Source organism: Haliotis rubra, unplaced genomic scaffold, assembly GCF_003918875.1.
Source record: "Haliotis rubra isolate DU_JTF1 unplaced genomic scaffold, ASM391887v1 Scf242, whole genome shotgun sequence".
NCBI classification, from domain to species: Eukaryota; Metazoa; Mollusca; class Gastropoda; order Lepetellida; family Haliotidae; genus Haliotis; species Haliotis rubra.
Window position 1 is genome coordinate 369,454 of NW_025766470.1, and position 22,917 is coordinate 392,370.

At 37.2% G+C, this 22,917-nt stretch overlaps 1 protein-coding gene across 1 annotated transcript in view; it reads left to right on the top strand.

Annotated features, from left to right (window-relative positions):
- The first annotated feature begins 5,887 nt into the window (after window positions 1–5,887).
- The window catches only part of LOC124278857 (multiple epidermal growth factor-like domains protein 8), a 64,258-nt gene continuing 47,228 nt past the window's right edge, over window positions 5,888–22,917 (top strand). Inside the window, 1 exon segment of the mRNA XM_046714641.1 lies at window positions 5,888–6,354. Coding sequence (XP_046570597.1) covers window positions 6,123–6,354 — 232 coding nt within the window. The 5' untranslated portion in view covers window positions 5,888–6,122.

A 22,917-nucleotide genomic window follows, 5' to 3' on the forward strand; every position in this document is an offset into this window, starting at 1 on the left:
TCGGTGTAGGTTCTAACACCAAGTTATCAAGCCTAGAACCGCTGTCACTGTTATAAAGAAGTTGTTAATCCTTATTGATCCAACGTCTAAATGGCTCTCAAAGAAGTTACACACCAGACAACCATATTTGTGTTTCTTTTTTATTCAGAGCATATTAATGCTCACACATTCCACGAAAAACATGTGAGATGCGAATGCATTTTTCTATGAATTACTATGAAACAGAACAAATCAAGCTTCTGTACATCCTCAATCAACGAGTATTTCAGTCAGCAAAAATGAGCTTCAGTACTTCTTAATTCTTGTTTTGCCTCCTATATTATTTGGTAATAATTAGAATATTGCTACATCATCATTCATGTAAAACTATGTCGTGTGGCCACTATATATGTGTGTTATGATATGTGGGTGTCACAATTTAGGTCGCTTTGGAAGGTTTGGTAACCTTTAGTCGGCACCCTCTGTCGTCGCGCGTATTTGATAAGGGAGCACTCTGCAGATATGTGGGCGAGATTAATGTGTCCTTTGGGACCGTTCATAATTTATGGCTAGGAGGGGTGATGGTGATTTTTATATAGAAACATGTACAATTTGAATGCCCCCCTCCCCCAATAAATAAATAAATAATTGATGTACAAAGTAAACCCCCGCTGCATGTCATGCACATAATCAATTATCTCCCCACACCACACTTCCCAAAATATTTAAGCATAAATGTTCAATCTTAAAATGTACAAGATTGTCCCCACCCCCTTTCGTACATGAGTACAAAATGATGATATATCACACACACACACACACACACACACACACACACACACACACACAAAACACACACACACACCCCCCACACACACACACCTCCCAGGACAAAATGGCTAAACACCCCACCCCCAAATCATCATCACACCCACCCACCCCTAGAAACGGTCCCTTCAGTGCACATCAAATATATATTCGGTCAGTTTGTAACATTACAGCCGGTGAACTTACCTAGTGATTGAGGTAAACCAAATTACATGGGCTTGAGTGGAATCCAAGTACAGATGATCGCTGTGCGTTATGGTGGTTTATCATATAGTAATAAAATACACCATGAAATTATATATTGTCATCAGTCAGTCACTCGTTGAAATAATGACCTCATCACTTCATTCGATGAGATATAAGTGGTATCTGATAAAACAAACAAAAAAGGTAAATATATTCAATGTATTCGTCTGTTTTGGTGAGCGAGTTGGATTTTTCGCCGCTTTTGGCAATATTCCAGCAATATCACGGCGCAGGGCGTCAGAAACGGGCTTTACACACTGTATCCATGTTGGGAATCGAACCCGGTCTTCAGCATGACGAGCTAACGCTTTAACCACTAGGCTACCCCATCGCCCCTGTCTGTCCGTATTTTTATAACCGGTTCTCTGTACAGTTGCAACCTCTGATATTGACAACGCGCGATGCACTTCGTGATGATGACGTGCATTTTCCTATATAGCAAGGGGTCGTGTTTGGTTCTCAATAGGTTATAACATGGATAGCTTGCGGTATATATGCTTAATTTACGTTTGCTTAATGCAGGTAGAAATATATGCATAAATCACTTTGAGCAAACCTGTTCAGCAACCCATGCTTGTATGGGGAGACTGACGGAACCACGCGTCATCATTTCCAAGACGTGTAGATTGATGCTCATCATGTCAGCGGGAGAATTGTGTGTGATGATGATGATGATGATGATGATGATGATTGTTGTTATGAGAAGCATGTACAATGTGAATGACCCCTCCCCAGAGTTTATGTACAGTGACACCCCCAAAAAAGTAACCCCCAACACACACACACATACCCCCACCCCCATCATGTAAAACAATCAACGACCCCTTATGGTTTCCTGTGCACCACTGATCTTGAAAAATCAAGCACTAAACTGTCCCTCTTAGTGGTATTGAAGGCAAGGGCCACCCTTCATACAAAACCACTGATCTCTAACTCTTTTGATTCATATTAGTATAACAATGGCATATGAAATGTGAAAATGACGCACTCAGAAATGGTTGAGAGATAGATTAAATATTATTTCGTCAGAATATCAGCTCACAAGCTTGAAATGTTTCAACTTAAAAATCAGAGGTCTAACATATAAATGTATAATTCCACGAAAGGAGTGAGTGGGGGTCAAATGTCACAGCTCGATAACAAATCAAAGTATCCTACAAAAAGTATGAATTGAATATACCTATGTCAAATACAATACACGTTATTAAAAATGTAACTATGATCAGGAAATAGCTGTTATTGTCCGTATATAATGGAATAGGAATTCTGTTGGCGGTGTTAAGAGAAAACTGCATCCATCAGCCTCATGCAATTAAAAATGTTTAGTCTATAGTTCTTGCATGAGAGGTGGGGATTACGAAAACGTAAACATTATCCATGTTAAAGACGGGTGGACAAAGCGCACCAACAAAAGCTGAAACGACTTTCAGTCAGGAGAGCTATACATAAGCAAAATGCACAATGCCATTTTATATGCAATCATGGTATCCAATATCGTATCAGTACAGTAGAGTATATTGTTTCAAACCCGGTTACACAAATACAAATCTTGTCCCCCACTAAGAAACTACTTGAAAAATAAATCGCAATAGAATATATAATTAAATGAATAAACATCTAAAGGACAGGGAGCAATCTGGCAAAATTATAAACTACGATAAATATTTTAAAACTAGTCAACATTTCAGAGACGATCGCCCTGTGAGAATATATAATGAGTCGTATCATCATATGTTCTTTCCGACTCGTTGCTGAAACCGTACGAAATATATTAAAACATAACCAGTTGCAAAGCGTTAGAACCATGCCCGTTGCTCGTAAGTATATTTATGCTGCAATTTCCCGAAAGTCTCAAACGTGTTACGGTTCTTATACGAGAAACACTTGCAGTCGATGCAGACAGTATCTTGTTACACCACCAGACGAGCAGGCCAGCAAGTTCAACCGAGCACTAAGATGACCTTTCGTGTCAACCAATGAGAGCAAAACGGCTTTCCTACCACTATTTCTATACAACTGATTCAGATGCTTGTTAATTTCGTGAACAGTAGATCTATATGATTTTACTTTTAGTTGGATGATTTGAAATGTTATTTTTCATACTGCCAGTGTATACATATTTGATAGAATAATTTTAAAAACCCATTTTAATGTAGATATTTTTGGATCAACCGTTTTCACTAAAATAGTGAATTGTGTAGCGGAGTTGTAATAATTCTTTGAAAAACATTTCCCAGCTTAATTGGTGAGTTAAAATCAAATGATTCCAATATATTATCCTGGCACGATTAATAACGCAATTTTGATATAATCGGCGAACTCGGGTGTGGAGCTGACAAATTATGTATTAAACAGGCTGAATCTTGAATTCGAACCCATGATAAACAAATCCTGACACGACCAGGAACGCCTTGGGCCGTCACTAAACTGAAGTATAAAAGATAGTACGCGTCTGGCGTTTTGTTATTATTTTCAAAACAAAACAAAACAAAACAAAACAAACATACTACGTAAATATTTTGAAATGTGATTTATTATGACTTACAGGATACAAATATTGTGTCCATGATCCCAAAGCACATGGTGTGTACTTACTTTCGTACGTCAGTTTCTGAAGATATATGGGATCATGTGGTCAGGCTCGCTGACTTGGTTGACACATGTCATCGTATCCCATTTGCGTAGACCGATGCTCATGCTGTTGATCACTGGATTGTCTGGTCCAGACTCGATTATTTACAGATCGCCGCCATATTGCTGTAACATTGCTGAGTGCGGCGTGAAACTAAACTCACTCACTCATTCTGAAGAAATACAGAACATAATTTAATACCATTGTTCTTTGCAATTTTCTCTGGTAGCAGCAAGGTTGAGTTGCTGTTGATATGATACATATCTGACATAATGGTGCTTTGAATCACATCCTTGTGGGGATTAGGAATAGGGCTTCAACGTCTCCTGTTTGCCTTGAGATCGGGACACAGATGCAGTGTTGTAACTGTGTGATTCGGTATGTCATCGTGACCTGGTGGAATCGGTCGTTGCTCATTCGTTCACCCACTGGTTCTCCAGATTCGATCATTTACAGGAAGAAACGACCGCGTTCGTGGTCTTGTGGATGAGGCGATTGCCAGAGAGTGGAAGGTGATGGTTCGATCCCAATCCGCACTATACCAAAAGACGTTAAAAGATATATTTTTGTTAGGGAGGAGTCTGACCATAAATCATTACGAGAGGTATTTATAAACAATATATTTGAACGGTTTCTTGGGCACAAAAGGTGATTTAATATAATGTATTTGGTCACGTGTTACAACTTTTCGGTGTCACTCGATATCTTCCCGCACACCCGATCCCGTTAGTCGCCTCTTACGACAAGCATTTTTCCCCGGGTTACTGTTCATTTCAGACCATTTCTAACGGGTGAGTATTACAAAAATATTGGAACGGTGCGAGTCTTCCCGCACCCAGGTTTGAACTAATGACAAGATGTTTGAAGGATATCTTTAGTGATATAAAAATATTGAACGGGTTTTTTCAGGAGTGAACATGGATGTCCATGTTATATTAGCTAAAACGTTTGTCCATTTTACATTTGTATTTTCAAGTGAAAATATGTCTTTTGTAAATGATAAATTAAGTGACTGCAAACACCAGTACCTCCCCACCCAACAATTATCAGTGACTAATTACGTATTTTTATAACAGTCTGAAATCAGTGACCCGTGAAAATGTGGGTTAGAATTGATCTTCAGTAACCCATGCTTGTCGTAAGAGGCGACTAACGGGATCGGGTGGTCAGGCTTGCTGACTGGGTTGACACATACCATCGTATCCAATTACGTAGATAGATGTTCATGCTGTTGATCACTGGATTGTCTGGTCCAGACTCGATTATTTACAGACAGCCGCCATATAGCTGTAATATTGCTGAGTGCGGCGTAAAGCTCAACTCACTCTGTAATCAGTAACGGTTTCTTAAATACACGAATGACTAAAAAACTCAGTTCCATTAATCATTTGTTAAATAGTTTATTCATGCGTTGTCACTGATCCATGAACCCCGTGGCAATAAAAATCGCCCTTCGCTTGCAGATCTTTGTCCTAAAGGTGAAGGGCGATAATTAATATCAACAACCGTTCCAAGAGAAGATATACGGTATTCCCGGTCGAAACACCGCATCATACAACTGCTATTGGAACATTGCATAACCGTCTTTGTTATGCAAATCGCGCGCAGAGCTATGAGAAAGGATATCAGTTCACATAAAATATCATCCATGTTATCGTGCCTCTATATTTTGTGATGATACAAAGGGGATTTTTTCATGCATAGAAAAGCAGCAGACCGTATCAACAGTCTCTTGTTAGAGTACGTACAGTATGTTCTGGTTACAGAGAGATCAGCTGGCAGGTGTTGTATTGAAGATAATACAGCAACACAAATGTAAGATACAGTCTTCACGCCGTATGCGTACTTTGAAATTGCTTCATTCTTCGGTCACGTGTCGATTATTATTCATTTGCAGTTTGCTGTACCGCACTTACGTATTGAAAATATTCTAGCATGTGCGAAACCTCATATCGAGGTGCCTGTTTTATGTTTAAAGTATCAATATATTCTTAATTTATACAGAAAAAAAAGTACACATAGTTTTCAGTGAAATTTGGCAATGCTTCAAAGTTATACGAATCACAAATTACTTATGCACTGTCTTGTCTAACCGAAGACCGTAGAATCATTTGAAATATGTCAAGAGGAAAATACTTTTCTTGAATTAGAACCAATCAAAATACATCATTTTCGTCAATGCTGAGATGCTGTTTTGGGGAACAAAAGCAATGGACACCTTGCAAAATCAGCTGTCAAAACGATTTAAATACTGTAACTTGACATCTATCGGGATGTAGCTGCACGAAATCCTCGGAACAGTTGGATATTCTACAACAGAGGATGTAGATATGCTATTATAGTGCATACTCAATGCCATGTTGAAGCAGACGATGGGCTAATATGCCCCCAAAATGAGAACCATCCTCGACCAAAAAATATTCAATTGACACGGTCGATGGTTTGGGGATATGCATCATTTGTTGATAACCGGCTGTCGAACAACCTTTGGTCAGTCATGACTTGTTTCACGTCAAGAAATATCTTCTTTGCTGCTGTTTTCCTGACAGCTTGGGACCTCTCCAACGCATCTTGCAGTGGTCGGAAAATCTTGAAGGGTCAGCGCGGCCAAATATCCGATGGACCAGATATTTATTCAGCCAATGCACATTGTGAATGGCTTATTGACGGTACGTAAACATATTAGTTCATTGTTTTAGAATGCTGCATGGTATAGTCGTTTGGAAGGTTAGCATGATGTGCTGAAGTTCGAGACGAATACGATCACATGAGACACATACAGTTAGATCTACTCTCGTGGTTATCACTGATACTTCAAGTTGCACTATTAGCATAACGCTACTATGTGGATACATTCTGAGTATTTAATTATACAACATTTTGTCGGTATATGTCACATGCTTTGAAGTATTTAGATTGTTGACACAATAATATCAAGAGATAGAAACTTCATATCCAGTGAAGCACTTCTTAGTGAGACTTTCCACTGTTTCTAATGTCGAGGAGTCTGGCCCCAAGAGTCTGTAATCACACTGGAGTTAAAATTGTACCTATTTTTCATGATGTACTCATCAGTTATTCACATTCATGGTAACAATAACACTTTCAGCAAAATGCTTAGAAGTAAACATGCTTTTAAGTGCCGCTTATATGTCAATATGATGAAATGACCTGTCAAGAATATTGTTTGTTTCATCTGGCGATGCTATTGCTAACTCACACAGAATCTCATTTGTTGTCTGAAATGATATTTACTTTGACTTCAGTCTTAATTGTGGAAAATGGGTTGAAACATTGCTGTGTTGTTAAGGGACAAGGCATCATGACCTTATTCATGAAGTATAAAATGTATGGGTTGGGGCAATAATTAAGGATGCTCCATGCAAACATGATGTATAAATAAAGTGTATGTACATGTAGCTATATTAAGGTTAGCCAAACAACTCTAAAACTCATTACCTCAAATCTCATGGACTTCCAGTAACTGATGCTGTTTAACAATATTACTGCCACAACATATCACAGTTGTTTTTCTTAACACTCGAAGGCATGTTAACATGGTTAATGTACACATTTCACAATATCATTGGAACAAAATTTCCCTCATAATCATATTCCATTTGCAGCCTAATATTTTACAGCCCCACACAGATTATACAATAAATGCTGGTTAAGCACTTTTATGAAGATGATATGATTTTATGTACAGTGAATTACAAACGATGGTAGTTCAAGCTGGATTTTGTGTGAACTTGACACAGAATTTCCACTTCATCCACTAAAACATACAGTTGTAATTGGGCTAATTTATGGTGATATTTTTTTTTAGCAGAAAGTTCTGTGCCTAAAGAGAACTGTACATGAAGAGTTATGTCCCTTTCAGACAGTAACACTCCATCCTATGCATATGATGTTGTTAAGAAATAGCTTGACAGCAAATAAGTTCAAATTTAATCAATATCTTCTTTTAATTATTTTTACTCATAAAAATGCCAGTTCAGACATAATTCATAGGTTTCAGGGCAGTTTATCATGTTTGTTTTATGACATAGGTATTAGTTGTTTCATGTTCATTATGTTAACTGTATGTCAGTTTCCAATATTTAGGTATTTGATATCATACAATAGAAATAGTTACTGTTTCCATAAGATAGTCATTGTCATCAATTGTAAACACATTTCTAATATAACCGTCATGTAAGTGACAGCTGAAATAAGCAAACTATACTCATGATAAAAGAGGTTTATGTATTTGAACTAGTGCTTTGTTTTGAACTGACAGTAGGTGGCTCTTTCTAGAAAAAAGTTGACTTGTGATAATTGTTCATAATATATTTCTTGATGTATAGATCATTGGCCCTTCATGCCCATAGGACTGTATTACTGGCATACTGCAGTATGCTTTTCCAGTATTACATCTTGCAATTTTCTTCTGGTTTTCGGTATGTTTGGTTAATAAATATAACACATTTGTTTTTTGCATTTTTGATAATTTGTTACTGTAAGTCCATACCGAAAGGTATCAGAATCTGCAAAGTTGTGTTTTGCATTGCATGTGACCTTTAAGCACATGTCGTAATATGGCTGGAATTCATTTTACTCGATTAACTCCAACTGTATTTTCAGTGTGATTCTGTTCTTTTAAAAACAATTCAATTATAAGAAGTTTTTATATTCACAAGTTCACCTGCATGAATATGTTGAAATTTATGTACATCACATTGATTCAGAATACAAATATATATTGTTTTATGTAAATGATAATATTTATCTTATGGATAATCAAATAAGGATTGTAATTATGCCTTTTGCTTTGATCTTTTCTAATGCTTTCTTTCAAAAGCTGTCCACTGATTTCATTTTTAACTTCAACTCTGATATGAACTATTCTTACATTAATTTGGATAAATCTTGATTCTGATTGGTCAATCAATGGTTTCAAATTATGGTAACCACTTCTGATTGAAAAAGATGGAGTTGATGACTAGTCCTGTTACAGTTTACTTGTGTATTCGGTGCAATGAACAGTACCCCTTTATGAATTCAGTACATTCTTCGATGTCACTACAATACTTTAACAGAGTGAATTTATTTGGGATTAGTTTGTTGTTTGTCTGTGTGAGAAATGGAATATATCCAAGCCACACAGTAGCCTAACTTGTGTCATTTGAAAAGCCCCTTATGGCACTACCATTATGCCAGGGAAATTGTATTGATTTTATTTGCTCTGTAGGAAATATCATTAAAATGTTTCAATTAAGCAATTACATGACATGTTCATTACAAAAAGTGTTCATGATAAGATATTTGTGTTTGTTACTATATATATAAGTGTTGGGAATTGGTTGAAATCTCACAATTGATAATTGGTTCATTACCAATGAGCAATCATCGAAAAGAATTGGTTAGCGTCATTTTTTAGATTTTCCTGTTCAGGTTGTTATTGCGGATAAGTATAACATGGTTATCTGTTGTTTTTTGTTTTATTTAGAAACTGCGCAAATTGCATTTGCAAATTTCATATCCAATGTAAAATGATGCAACTGGCTACTTTACAGTGATGACTAATATATCATAAACATAAACTTCCTGGAGTCTACAAGAAATATTCAGTCATGACTTTTAAGTATGGGAAGTGAGTTTTCTAAGAATTAAACATGTTTCAGGCTTCAACTTTCAACTTCAGGCTTTCAATGTTAAGATATGTTCCATCGTCAAGTGTTTCAAACACTAAAACAGTAGTTCCAAAATTGTTTATGTTTGATTATGAGAAAATGTGATTGATTGCTTGGTTGTTTGGTCACTGCGACCAGTCTTCGATTATTTCAATTAATCAGAACACCACTAATATATATGTGTATATGTATCACAATGGCTATTGCCTCATTTTGACATGGATGCAGCTCTACTGATGACTGCAACAATCCAGAAATCTTACTGTTTGAAGAAATGTCCTTTTTTCAAATTATGAAAGGCATTTAAATCATGATATTTACAATTATAATTTTACAGTATGCAGAGTTGTCAGTGGGTTAGACAGTAATCAAACTATACAGGACGATACTTTGTGAGCAGAAATGAAATAGATGTCTGTGACATGACACCTTTGTATCACGGTGACTGATGTGACCTAATAATAGTGGGGTGCAGTGCAGAACTTGTGAACCTTGCTTGGTTTTCTCAAGGGTGCCATTTGGCTTTGTTTGTTTTAGGCTGTTATCAGTGTTTCCTTAATTCAGAATGAAAACTCATTCAATACATTGGACTCAATGCTACTCCACTCAATATCGTTGCTCCATTAAAGAGTTGGCATTTATTTTGTTATTGTAATGGCGGTAATACTGACAAGCTTTCAATGTAGTTCTTAGTTACCTGCGGATTTTACTGATAAACATGATAAATTTGACATTATAAACCTCATGTCTTGTAGATTATAATAAAAAATATAATATAAATTGAATTCAGTGCTGTTATATCTACTGGTTACCTCATGTCTTGTAGATTATAATAATAAATATAATATAAATTGAATTCAGTGCTGTTAAATATACCGGTTACCTATCTTTACATTGAACATGTTGAAAGCGTGGCATGTTTGTCTATTTATTTTGATGTATTTAATTTTCTTCTACTTTTCTCTCTCTGTAAGCCCCTCTATGATCTTGTTGTTAGAGCCACTGTGCAGACAGTAGAAGGTCAGTGGGTCCATTCCTGTCTTCCTCATACCAAGAGACATTACAAGATAGTTCTTGTTCTAACCCTGCCTGGTTGTCCTAATTAAGGGATTAAACCAGGACTGACTAGGGGTATAATGTGTCATAGTTGTGTGTAAATGTTATACTGCAGTATCTCAGTGGGCTAGCAATATTCCAGATATATGGCGCTGGTCTGTAAATAATCGAGTCTGGACCAGACAATCCAGTGATCAGCAACATGAGCGTTCGCAATTGGGATAAAATGACATGTGTCAACCAAGTCAGCAAGCCCAACCACCTGATCCCGTTAGTCGCCTCTTACGACATGCATAGGTTACTAAAGATCAGTTCTAACCTGGATCATGATCATGGGTAGACATTTCATGAAGGGCCAGAGGTCACTCTGTGATATACCACTTTTAATGATGGACAAGTTGATTTTGACAAGCAAAAAGGAAATTAGATTTATTAATTAAAATGTCAATAACCATCTATCAAAAATCTGTTTAGGCATCTGGCATTTCTGGAGATAATGAAATTAGCTATGAATGTTCCTATCCTTCCTCGACTCCTGTTAGTGATAGTGATAAGAATGTTGATAACATGGTGCAGCCAATATTATGGTGGTGCAACCTGTTTTACTCACTTAGTTGGTGCAGGTAGTGAAAAAATAAATCATACCCCAAATTATGATGACAACACCCTACGAAGCCTGTAATTCTACTGTTGATAAACCCCAAGAATAGCAAGTTGGACAGACCAACTAGCTTCATAATAATTGCATGTAGTTTGTTGCATTTATACCCAGTGGCAAATTAGACATGTGTTAAGCAGACCTACATAAATATTTATTGAAAACTCAATTCCCACTGGTAAAACATGTGATCTTACATGCATTACACACGAAAATGTGAAATCTTAAGCTGATAGAAATTGACTCATGAATCTATACAGCATAATAACTTGACAATGTAGTTTGTTGCATTTTTACATTTCAAAATTAATGGGCAAAATACCCAATTAATTGAGTGAGGTGAGTACAATTTATGTGGTTACTCTAAGGAAAAGTGATACACAAGAGATGAACATGCTAATTTGACCCAAAAGTTATCTGTAGCTGTTGTACACAGGTTGAACATTAAATGACAGGCTGCTGTATTTAAATACACATTTTATGCTGGTTGTTACCAATTTTGACTGTCATTTCATTCTTGAGTTGGGGCGTTGGGGTAGCCTAATGGTTAAAGCATCTGCTCGTCACGCTGAAGACCCGGGTTTGATTCCCAACATGGGTACAATGTATGAAGCCTATTTCTGGTGTCCCCCACCGTGATATTGCTGGAATATTGCTAAAAGCGGCATAAAACCATACTCACTTACTCACTCATTCTTGAGTCAAGGGCACACTGTGCAGAGTTGCATCCCTTTTGCACACCATAAATCTGTGATTGTTGTTCCGAATCCTGTGTTTTCCTTATTGTGTTTCTAGTACTCTAAGCACTATACACGTGATCATGGATTTTACCTGGTTTCCTACCACATGATGCTGACAGGAATGACTGGAACACTTTTAAATCCTATCCCCTCCCTCATTCTTGAAAGGGCGATGGAGTTGCCTTATGGTTAAGGTGTTAGCTTGTCATGTCAGAAACACGGGTTCGATCACACACATGGGTAAAATTTGTGAAGCCCACTACTGGTGTCCACCGCTGTGATATTTCTGGAATATTGCTAGCACCAACATAAAAATCTCACTCATTCACTCTTGAATCGGATGTTAATTAGCATTCCTTTGTAATGTATGTGTATGAATTTTTATGAATATTATTCAGTTTCATTAGTCTCCTTGTAAGTATTAGTTGACAAGAAAATAGCATGTTTTGTATGTTCAATTATGTTATGCAGTGCTGGAAATCAAGGGGTGTCATTGTGTCCTTGTGGACTTCTCTTGTGGTATTTGAATCCAGAGATCAGCAAACTTTCAAAGTTAGAGTAACTTAAGAGTTATAACAATTACCCTTTCACATTCATGGTTAATTTCAAGCTGTCACCATGGTTACGGATAGGTATTAAATGTGTAAGTATTTCCTTTTATTAGATGTGTGGGAATCTAATATGAGGCTTGTCGTCACTGTTGTAGTTTCAATCAATTGTAGGATGAACTGACCAGGGTTTTTTATGTAGAGCTGGATAACCTTAGTCAAAATTATGTGTAAGAATTCCATATATTAGTGTTTATCAGTTTATGAACATGTGTAAGAATATTTATGAATTTAATTAGGTCTATGCATATAAGTTCTTGATGGTCGATAAGGAGATAAGGCTACTGTGCTACTGCTACTGCAAAGTTACCATGGTAACTTGGTTACCTGTAGATTTTATAGTGCAAAATACGAATTGGAATTTGATGCAGAGAACTTGGAATAGCGAAGCAAAGTGTATGTTTTTTTTATAACAGCTATGGGATGTATTTCTAGGCAATGCAACTTGACACAGCAAGATATTGTCACAATTTTTTATATCAAGATGTATCATGTATCCAAGATGATCATTAGTATTAGTTGAAATATCCATGGTCACCTGGATAGCTGTCTCACCATGAACATGGGTAACCACCATCGAGAATTTTCACAAGATTATGGTGAAAAAATAAAAGGTTGGATATGAAGTTTTGGGTTCAGCTGTATTGTACAGTTGTGTTTAAGAAAAAATAGGCAATGCAGTCACAGACATACTTTAAAAAGAGAAAGTTTCTGGGTACATGAATGTATGTTATTTATGTATATATGATTGAATTTGATAAAATAGAAATTGTTCATAATAACACGTCTGAAATATTGCTTGAATGTGACATTAAACAAACAAACAAGCCAATGAACATCCTAGGGCAAATGAATTCAGCTGTACTGTTTTCATAAGTATGTTTATTACTAGGAGCCCGTGGAGATCCGGGTTAGAATTGATCTTCAGTAACCCGTGCATGTAAGAGGCAACTAATGGGATCGGTTTGTCAGACTTGCTGACTTACCTGATGCATGTTATTGTATCCTATTTGTGTAGATCGATGCTCATGCTTTTCATCACTGAACTGTCTGGTCCAGAGTACTTGCAGATCACCACCATATTGCTGGAATATTGCTGAGTGTGTGCAGCATTTAATAGACGAAAAAAAAAAAAAAAAAATGGAAAGCTATCTCACTATAATAACATTGTTGGGAAATTGCTAAAAGCTCACTCACTCACTCACTCACTCACTCACCATAAGATAACATGGGTAACCAACATCACAGTTTTCACAAGATTAACATTGTTAAGACCTGTAAATGGTGAAAATAGAAGGTTGGACGAGTTGAATACAAAGTTTTTGATTCATTTGTGTGAGAAAAAATGGCTGATGCTATATGACAGACATACATGTACTTTGATAAAAGAGAGCTTCTGGGTACATGTATGTAAACTTTTTTTGTATAATGACTTAAAGCTGAAATATTGCTGAATGTAACATTAAACAAACAAACAAACCAATGAAGGTCCCAGTGCAAATCTCTACCTTATTTCAGAAAATGAATAAGTCTACATTGATTGAGCAGGTCTAGATTGCCCTGGTGTCTTTTTCATTTTGTTTGTTTGGTCATAGTAAATGTATGTTTATAAGAAGGGTGGCTTCATTTCTCAGATTAAATTGTCATCCTATTAGAAGAATATCACTGGCCTCTCTACTTGTGCTGTTATAGGTCATTGGCTCCCTCCCTCTGCAAGCAGTCTGCTGTTTATTTTGTTGACAGTTACATAGACAGATTCTTTAATACAAATGCATAAAATTGGTGATTTACAATGTGCTTAGGTTGTCTGACAAAACATCCACTTGCACAGTTTGAGATCGATTGGGTCATTGGATGAAGAGATATTTACAAAAAACGGGTCCACATGCATTTCATGCCAAACTATAGTAGTTGGTCAGTTTGTCAACACTATATAGAGATCTAAATTCAAGAACGAGTATGGTCTAAAACTGATTCGAAGATTGCACCAACTATACCTCATGCTTTGACTAGTGCAAATTCCCTTGTGCCATAGCATAAGCTACAAGTTTGAGAGTCTGTTTTCGTAATCTGAATAACATAGTAGACACAAGGCAGAATGTAGATAAACAACAGCTATCACTAGCCCACTTGTTGAATAGCAGTATGATGGAAATAGGTAGGGCTGCTTCAGCTTCCACAGCTGCCTGGGTTATGTTAATGACCATAGCAACAAGAAACTTGTACAACGAAGCATCCAGGTCATGGGCTTGAGGATGTACTCAGTTCTGTCATTACATCAAGTCCGTGCGTATTAATTTCTTGCGAATAAAATTGAGATGGCATACTTTGTTGACCTAGTGTAACATATAATTTAAACAAAAGTAACAATATATACAACACCTTTGTAACTAACATGTCATTATACTCCCACCTCCCTGAACTTATTGAAGTACTGGGGGCATGTTAGAGTGAGTGAGTTGGGTTTTACGCCGCTTTTTATGCACTATTCCAGCAATATCATGGCAGAGGACACCAGAAATGGGCTTCACACATTGTACCCATTTGACCCGTGAAGATCCGGGTAGAATAGGTCTTCAGCAACCCATGTGCTTGCCATAAAAGGCGACTATGCTTGTCGAAGAGGCTGACTAATGGGATCGGGTGGTCAGTTTTGCTGACTTGGTTGACAAATGTCATCGGTTCCCAATTGGGCAGATCGATGCTCTTGCTGTTGATCACTGGATTGTCTGGTCCAGACTTCGATTATTTACAGACCGCCCGTCATATAGCTTGGATATTGCTGAGTGTGTGGCGTAAAACTAAACTCACTCATTGTACCCATGTACCCAGAAAAATTGAACCCAGGTCTATGGCATGATGAGCAAACACTTTAACCCCAAGGCTACCCCTCTGTCCAAGAGGGCATGTTAGAAGGTAAACATGTGGTTTCATGATACATGAGTAGATGTATTGTGTCATATTTTCAGCTCTAAATTTGTTATTCATTGATACATATCAACACATCTGTGAATCATAACTGCGTTTACTGCAGCCACACTCATCAGGATGCAAGATGCACTGTGAGTTCTGACCCATGAAACTCTTTGTCATTAACATAAACAACCAGTGTTTGTTTATATTGTAAGGAGCCTACTAAATAGCTAGAGACTGATGGTCAGACTTGGTTGATGGCGGCAGGTGGTGTGCGAACTGGCTAAAGCACCAGGCTATAGTCATACAGTCCCAGTATTTGCAAAGCCTTTGAGCAGCTTAGCTGGAAACCGTGCTATACAAATTGTATGTATGTAGGTAGGTAGGTAGGTAGGTATGCGATGCGATGCGTGTATCTGTTGGTGTGGACCGATGGCGGGTGCCTGATATCAATCACTGGATTGTCTTGTTCACACTTTCGGTCCACACACGAAAGTAGTGGTAAGCTACAAGCAGTTTGTTTAAAACAAACAGACCATAGAGAACACTGATATGGATAATATACTACTGTTCTTTGGAACACTCTTTCGCCATAAATCTCTGTATATAAAAACAACATTACATACATACATACCTACATGCGTGCGATGCGTGCGTATGTATGTATGCATACGTACGTCACGTAAGTACGCCGCACTTACGCGCACACACACACATCACCAGTGCATACATAATCCCAGTATTTGCAATAACAATGTGTTTGTCTTCTGTTATCTTTTGTTTTGGTTTATGTAGAACTTCAGCACATATTGTCTTTTAGTTTTACTGTTGACACGGCGTAACTCCAACTTGGTGACAATAGAGGTGCCAATTATCATGTTTCAATTTACTGTTCTTTCTGGCTAGTTCAGTTTTTCTATGCTTGCTAACAGATGAAAAGTAAAAGTAAACGAACTGTAAATGAACTGATATCGGGTTCACTGGTTAGATACACCTCAGGCCACATGTGCCACTTACCAGGGTCATCTCAAGTTATGAAAATGCAATTTCATTATTTGTTCCAGTTTTGCTTCTTCATAGTTTATTTGAATACAACAATATGATTAGATATGTATTTGTGGAAAGCATGGAAATTCATTGATTTAAATGAAATAAATATGTAAATCTAACTGTTATGCCATATTGTACAAAAGAATTCAAGTGATGTGGATATATATATAAACAACTTCAGTTTCTATTGGTACTGGTTAAAACTGCCAGTTAAGAAAATGTAAGATCTTCTACCCCATGTATAAGTGACATCCTCCAAACCAGTCTAATTCTTGGCACGAAAACCTCGCTTTACGCAGAGTGATATAAGTAGATGTAACATCTTCTACCCCATGTATAACGCAGCACCCTTGAAACCAGTCTAATTCTTGGCACGAAAACCTCCTGTTATACATGTTGGCGATATACAGTAGATGTAAGATCCTCTACCCCACATGTATAAGCAACACCCTTGAAACCAGTCTAATTCTTGGCATGAAAACCTTGCGTAATACGCAGCGATATACAGTAGATGTAAGATCCTCTACCCCATGTATAAGCAACACCCTTGAAACCAGTCTAATTCTTGGCATGAAAACCTTTGCGTAACGCTTGGCATGATATACAGTAGATGTAAGATCCTCTACTCCATGTATAAGCAACACCCTTGAAACCAGTCTAATTCTTGGCACGAAAACCTCGCGTTATATGCAGCGATATACAGTAGATGTAAGATCCTCTACCCCATGTATAAGCAACACCCTTGAAACCAGTCTAATTCTTGGCATGAAAACCTCGCGTTATACGCAGCGATATACAGTAGATGTAAGATCCTCTACCCCATGTATAAGCAACACCCTTGAAACCAGTCTAATTCTTGGCATGAAAACCTTGCGTAATATGCAGCGATATACAGTAGATGTAAGATCCTCTACCCGTGTATAAGCAACACCCATGTATAAGCAACACCCCTGAAACCAGTCTAATTCTTGGCACGAAAACCTCAGCAGCTATAATCGCAGTAATATAAGTAGTTTGTGCTGACAATATGTGTGAATGTAAGGGTAGACTCAGCTCCATGGCAACATCACCCCAGCCAGCTGGCAGTATGTCCACTGGGAGTATTTTCTTACATTAAACATCATCTGTGATATTCACGGTTAATTCCCCATGACCATGTGTTGACATTAGTGTCAAACTGATAAACACATGAAACTGGAGTCTTTAAAATATATTGATGTGACATTCTGGAACTACTAAACCCCATGTCAATACAATTTGGTGTTTGGTGAAATGTTTATATATTACTAGACTTGCTCCAATGTTGATTCATCTGATGTGAATTACAGTATTTATATTAACATGAAAAGGATTTGTTGAGTCACTGACATGGATTGATCCATTTCTGACAGGTTGGTTCAGTAATGTTAATCTTAGCAATTAGGAACTAAGGATTATGCTGATAACAATGATAAATGATTACCAATATTGGGCTGTACTTCAGCCAAACTGAGTTGATTTCAGTTCAGTTTAACTCACCTCTAAGTTCACTTGGGTGGTAAAGGTAACCAAGTGGCTAAGTGATTGCTCGTCACGCTGACAGGTCTATCATCTCTTTCCTTAGTACACTAAGGCTGAAAGGTCTATCTAGTTCCTTTAGTCAACTAAGTCTAAAATGTCTGTCTAGTTCCTTTAGTCAACTAAGTCTGAAATGTCTGTCTAGTTCATTTAGTCAACTAAGTCTGAAAGGTTTGTCTAGTTCCTTTTAGTCATCTAAGTCTGAAAAGGTCTATCTAGTTCCTTTAGTCAACTAAGTCTGAAAAGGTCTGTCTAGTCCCTTTAATCTACTAAGTCTGAAAGGTTTGTCTAGTTCCTTTAGTCAACTAAGTCTGAAATGTCTGTCTAGTTCCTTTAGTCAACTAAGTCTGAAATGTTTGTCTAGTTCCTTTAGTCAACTAAGTCTGAAAGGTCTGTCTAGTTCCTTTAGTCAACTAAGTCTGAAATGTCTGTCTAGTTCCTTTAGTCAACTAAGTCTGAAATGTCTGTCTAGTTCCTTTTAGTCAACTAAGTCTGAAAGGTCTATCTAGTTCCTTTAATCAACTAAGGCTGAAAAGGTCTGTCTAGTTCCTTTAGTCAACTAAGACAGAAAGGGTATACCAGGTTCCGTTGAGCCAACTAAGGCTGAAAGGTCTAACTAGTTCTGTTGGTCAGCTGAGTCTGAAATGTCTGTCTAGTTCCCTTAGCCAACTAAGTCTGAAAAGGTCTGTGTAGTTCCTTTAGTCATCTAAGTCTGAAAAGGTCTATCTAGTTCCTTTAGTCAACTAAGTCTGAAAAAGGTCTGTCTAGTCCCTTTAATCTACTAAGTCTGAAATGTCTGTCTAGTTCCTTTAGTCAACTAAGTCTGAAATGTGTCTGTCTAGTTCCTTTTAGTCAACTAAGTCTGAAAGGTTTGTCTAGTTCCTTTAGTCAACTAAGTCTGAAATGTCTGTCTAGTTCCTTTAGCCAACTAAGGCTGAAATGTCTGTCTAGTTCCTTAGCCAACTAAGTCTGAAAAGGTCTGTGTAGTTCCTTTAGTCAACTAAGTCTGAAAAGGTCTATCTAGTTCCTTTAGTCAACTAAGTCTGAAAAGGTCTGTCTAGTCCCTTTAATCTACTAAGTCTGAAATGTCTGTCTAGTTCCTTTAGTCAACTAAGTCTGAAATGTCTGTGTAGTTCCTTTAGTCAACTAAGTCTGAAAGGTCTATCTAGTCTGAAATCCTTCTAGTCAACTAAGTCTGAAATGTCTGTCTAGTTCCTTTAGTCAACTAAGGCTGAAATGTCTGTCTAGTTCCTTTAGTCAACTAAGTCTGAAATGTCTGTCTAGTTCCCTTTAGTCAACTAAGTCTGAAATGTCTGTCTAGTTCCTTTAGTCAACTAAGTCTGAAATGTCTGTCTAGTTCCTTTAATCAACTAAGTCTGAAATGTCTGTCTAGTTCCTTTAGTCAACTAAGTCTGAAATGTTTGTCTAGTTCCTTTAGTCATCTAAGGCTGAAATGTCTGTCTAGTTCCCTTAGCCAACTAAGGCTGAAATGTCTGTATAGTTCCTTAAGTCAACTAAGTCTGAATCTAGTTCCTTTAGTCAACTAAGTCTGAAATGTCTATCTAGTTCCTTTAAGTCAACTAAGTCTTAAAAGGTCTATCTAGTTTCCTTTAGTCAACTAAGTCTGAAATGTCTGTCTAGTTCCTTTAGTCAACTAAGACTGAAAAGGTCTATCTAGTTCCTTTAGTCAACTAAGGCTGAAAGGTCTGTCTAGTTCCTTTAGTCAACTAAGACTGAAAGGTATACCAGGTTCCGTGAGCCAACTAAGGCTGAAAGGTCTGTCTAGTTCCTTTTAGTCAACTAAGTCTGAAAAGGTCTATCTAGTTCCTTTAGTCAACTAAGTCTGAAATGTCTATCTAGTTCCTTTAGTCAACTAAGTCTTTAAAGGTCTATCTAGTTCCTTTAGCCAACTAAGGCTGAAAGGTCTAACTAGTTCTGTTGGTCAGCTAAGGCTGAAATGTTTGTCTAGTTCCTTTAGTCAACTAAGTCTGAAATGTTTGTCTAGTTCCTTTAATCAACTAAGTCTGAAAGGTCTGTCTAGTTCCTTTAGTGAACTAAGTCTGAAAGGTATACCAGGTTCCGTGAGCCAACTAAGGCTGAAAGGTCTAACTAGTTCTGTTGGTCAGCTAAGGCTGAAATGTCTGTCTAGTTCCCTTAGTCAACTAAGTCTGAAATGTCTGTATAGTTCCTTTAGTCAACTAAGTCTGAAAGGTCTATCTAGTTCCTTTAGTCAACTAAGTCTGAAAAGGTCTATCTAGTTCCTTTAGTCAACTAAGTCTGAAAGGTCTGTCTAGTCCCTTTAATCTACTAAGTCTGAAAGGTTTGTCTAGTTCCTTTAGTCAACTAAGTCTGAAATGTTTGTCTAGTTGCTTTAGTCAACTAAGGCTGAAATGCCTGTCTAGTTCCTTAGTCAACTAAGTCTGAAATGTCTGTATAGTTCCTTTAGTCAACTAAGTCTGAAAGGTCTATCTAGTTCCTTTAGTCAACTAAGTCTGAAAAAAGGTCTATCTAGTTCCTTTAGTCAACTAAGTCTGAAAAGGTCTGTCTAGTCCCTTTAATCTACTAAGTCTGAAAGGTTTGTCTAGTTCCTTTAGTCAACTAAGTCTGAAATGTTTGTCTAGATCCTTTAGTCAACTAAGTCTGAAATGTCTGTCTAGTTCCTTTAGTCAACTAAGTCTGAAATGTCGGGATGTCTAGTTCCTTTAGTCAACTAAGTCTGAAAGGTCTATCTAGTTCCTTTAGTCATAGCTAAGTCTGAAAGGTTTGTCTAGTTCTAGTTTTTAGTCAACTAAGTCTGAAATGTTTGTCTAGTTCCTTTAGTCAACTAACTAAGTCTGAAATGTCTGTCTAGTTCCTTTAGTCAACTAAGTCTGAAAGGTCTGTCTAGTTCCTTTAGTCAACTAAGTCTGAAATGTTTGTCTAGTTCCTTTAGTCAACTAAGTCTGAAATGTCTGTCTAGTTCCTTTAGTCAACTAAGTCTGAAAGGTCTGTCTAGTTCCTTTAGTCAACTAAGTCTGAAATGTTTGTCTAGTTCCTTTAGTCAACTAAGTCTGAAAGGTCTGTCTAGTTCCTTTAGTCAACTAAGTCTGAAATGTCTGTCTAGTTCCTTTAGTCAACTAAGTCTGAAATGTTTGTCTAGTTCCTTTAGTCAACTAAGTCTGAAAGGTCTGTCTAGTTCCTTTAGTCAACTAAGTCTGAAAGGTATACCAGGTTCCCGTGAGCCAACTAAGGCTGAAAGGTCTAACTAGTTCTGTTGGTCAGCTAAGGCTGAAGAGGTAAATCTAGCTCTGTGAGTCAACTAAGGCTGAAAGGTCTGTCTAGTTCCTTTTAGTCAACTAAGGTTAAAAAGGTCTGTCTAGTCCCTTTTATCTACTAAGTCTGAAAGGTTTGTCTAGTTCCTTTAGTCAACTAAGTCTGAAATGTTTGTCTAGTTCCTTTAGTCAACTAAGTCTGAAATGTCTGTCTAGTTCCTTTAGTCAACTAAGTCTGAAAGGTCTATCTAGTTCCTTTAGTCAACTAAGTCTGAAAGGTCTGTCTAGTTCCTTTAGTCAACTAAGTCTGAAATGTCTGTCTAGTTCCTTTAGTCAACTAAGTCTGAAAGGTCTGTCTAGTTCCTTTAGTCAACTAAGTCTGAAATGTCTGTCTAGTTCCTTTAGTCAACTAAGTCTGAAATGTCTGTCTAGTTCCTTTAGTCAACTAAGTCTGAAATCTAGTTCCTTTAGTCAACTAAGTCTGAAAGGTCTGTCTAGTTCCTTTAGTCAACTAAGTCTGAAATGTCTGTCTAGTTCCTCTAGTCAACTAAGTCTGAAAGGTTTGTCTAGTTCCTTTAGTCAACTAAGTCTGAAATGTTTGTCTAGTTCCTTTAATCAACTAAGTCTGAAATGTCTGTCTAGTTCCTTTAGGAACTAAGTCTGAAAGGTATACCAGGTTCCGTGAGCCAACTAAGGCTGAAAGGTCTAACTAGTTCTGTTGGTCAGCTAAGGTTAAAAGGTCTGTCTAGTTCCCTTAGATGACTAGTTGGTTCTTTCTACTGCCATTGGATAATTAAGTAATGTGGACGATGGAAACTCTGCTTAACTTTGTATCATCTGCTTTTGTACCTCTAATACCATAGTAAATTGCTAGTTTTTAAGTGTCGGTAGCAGTGAAAATAGCAATCTGGAAGTTTTTTATGTTTTTTTTTATTTTAATGTTTTTATTTCCCAGTACATGTTTACATGACATTCTAATTATGAGTAGATGTTCACATAAACAAGGCATATATAAATAGATACTAGTTACAGGTTTGGCATAGGGCCTTATAAAAAAAAAAAGTAGTCGGTGTTACATTGACCATTCTTTCTTTGCAGATATTACATATAGATAAGTGACCCGTGAAGATCCGGGGTAGAATAGGTCTTCAGCAACCCATGTGCTTGCCATAAAAGGCTGACTATCTTGTCGTAAGAGGCGACTAATTAACGGGATCGGGTGGTCAGTTTAAGCTGACTTGGTTGACAAATGTCATCGGTTCCCAATGCGCAGATCGATGCTCATGCTGTTGATCACTGGATTGTCTGGTCCAGACTCGATTATTTACAGACCCGCCATATAGCTGGAATATTGCTGAGTGCGCATAAAACTAAACTCACTCACTCACTCACATATAGATAAGTAGGCATAACTACATAATATATAGGTAGGCATCGGCTCTTAATGTTTTCGTATTGTATATGAATTACAACTTGTGTATGTTTGACTGCCTCTGGTAACACGCAAGGTATAAGTTATTTAACATTACACATTGTTTCTCAACATATGTTTATTTAAGAAATACACTTGGCTCTACCACCATGTATAGTGTAATAAAACACACTTTTGCCCTGAACTATTATAGTTAAAGCACGAGGACGCTTTTATGATAGTTCAGGGCTTAAAGTGTGTTTTATTACACTATATACATGGTGGTAGGGCTTAACTGTATTCTTTTCTAAGA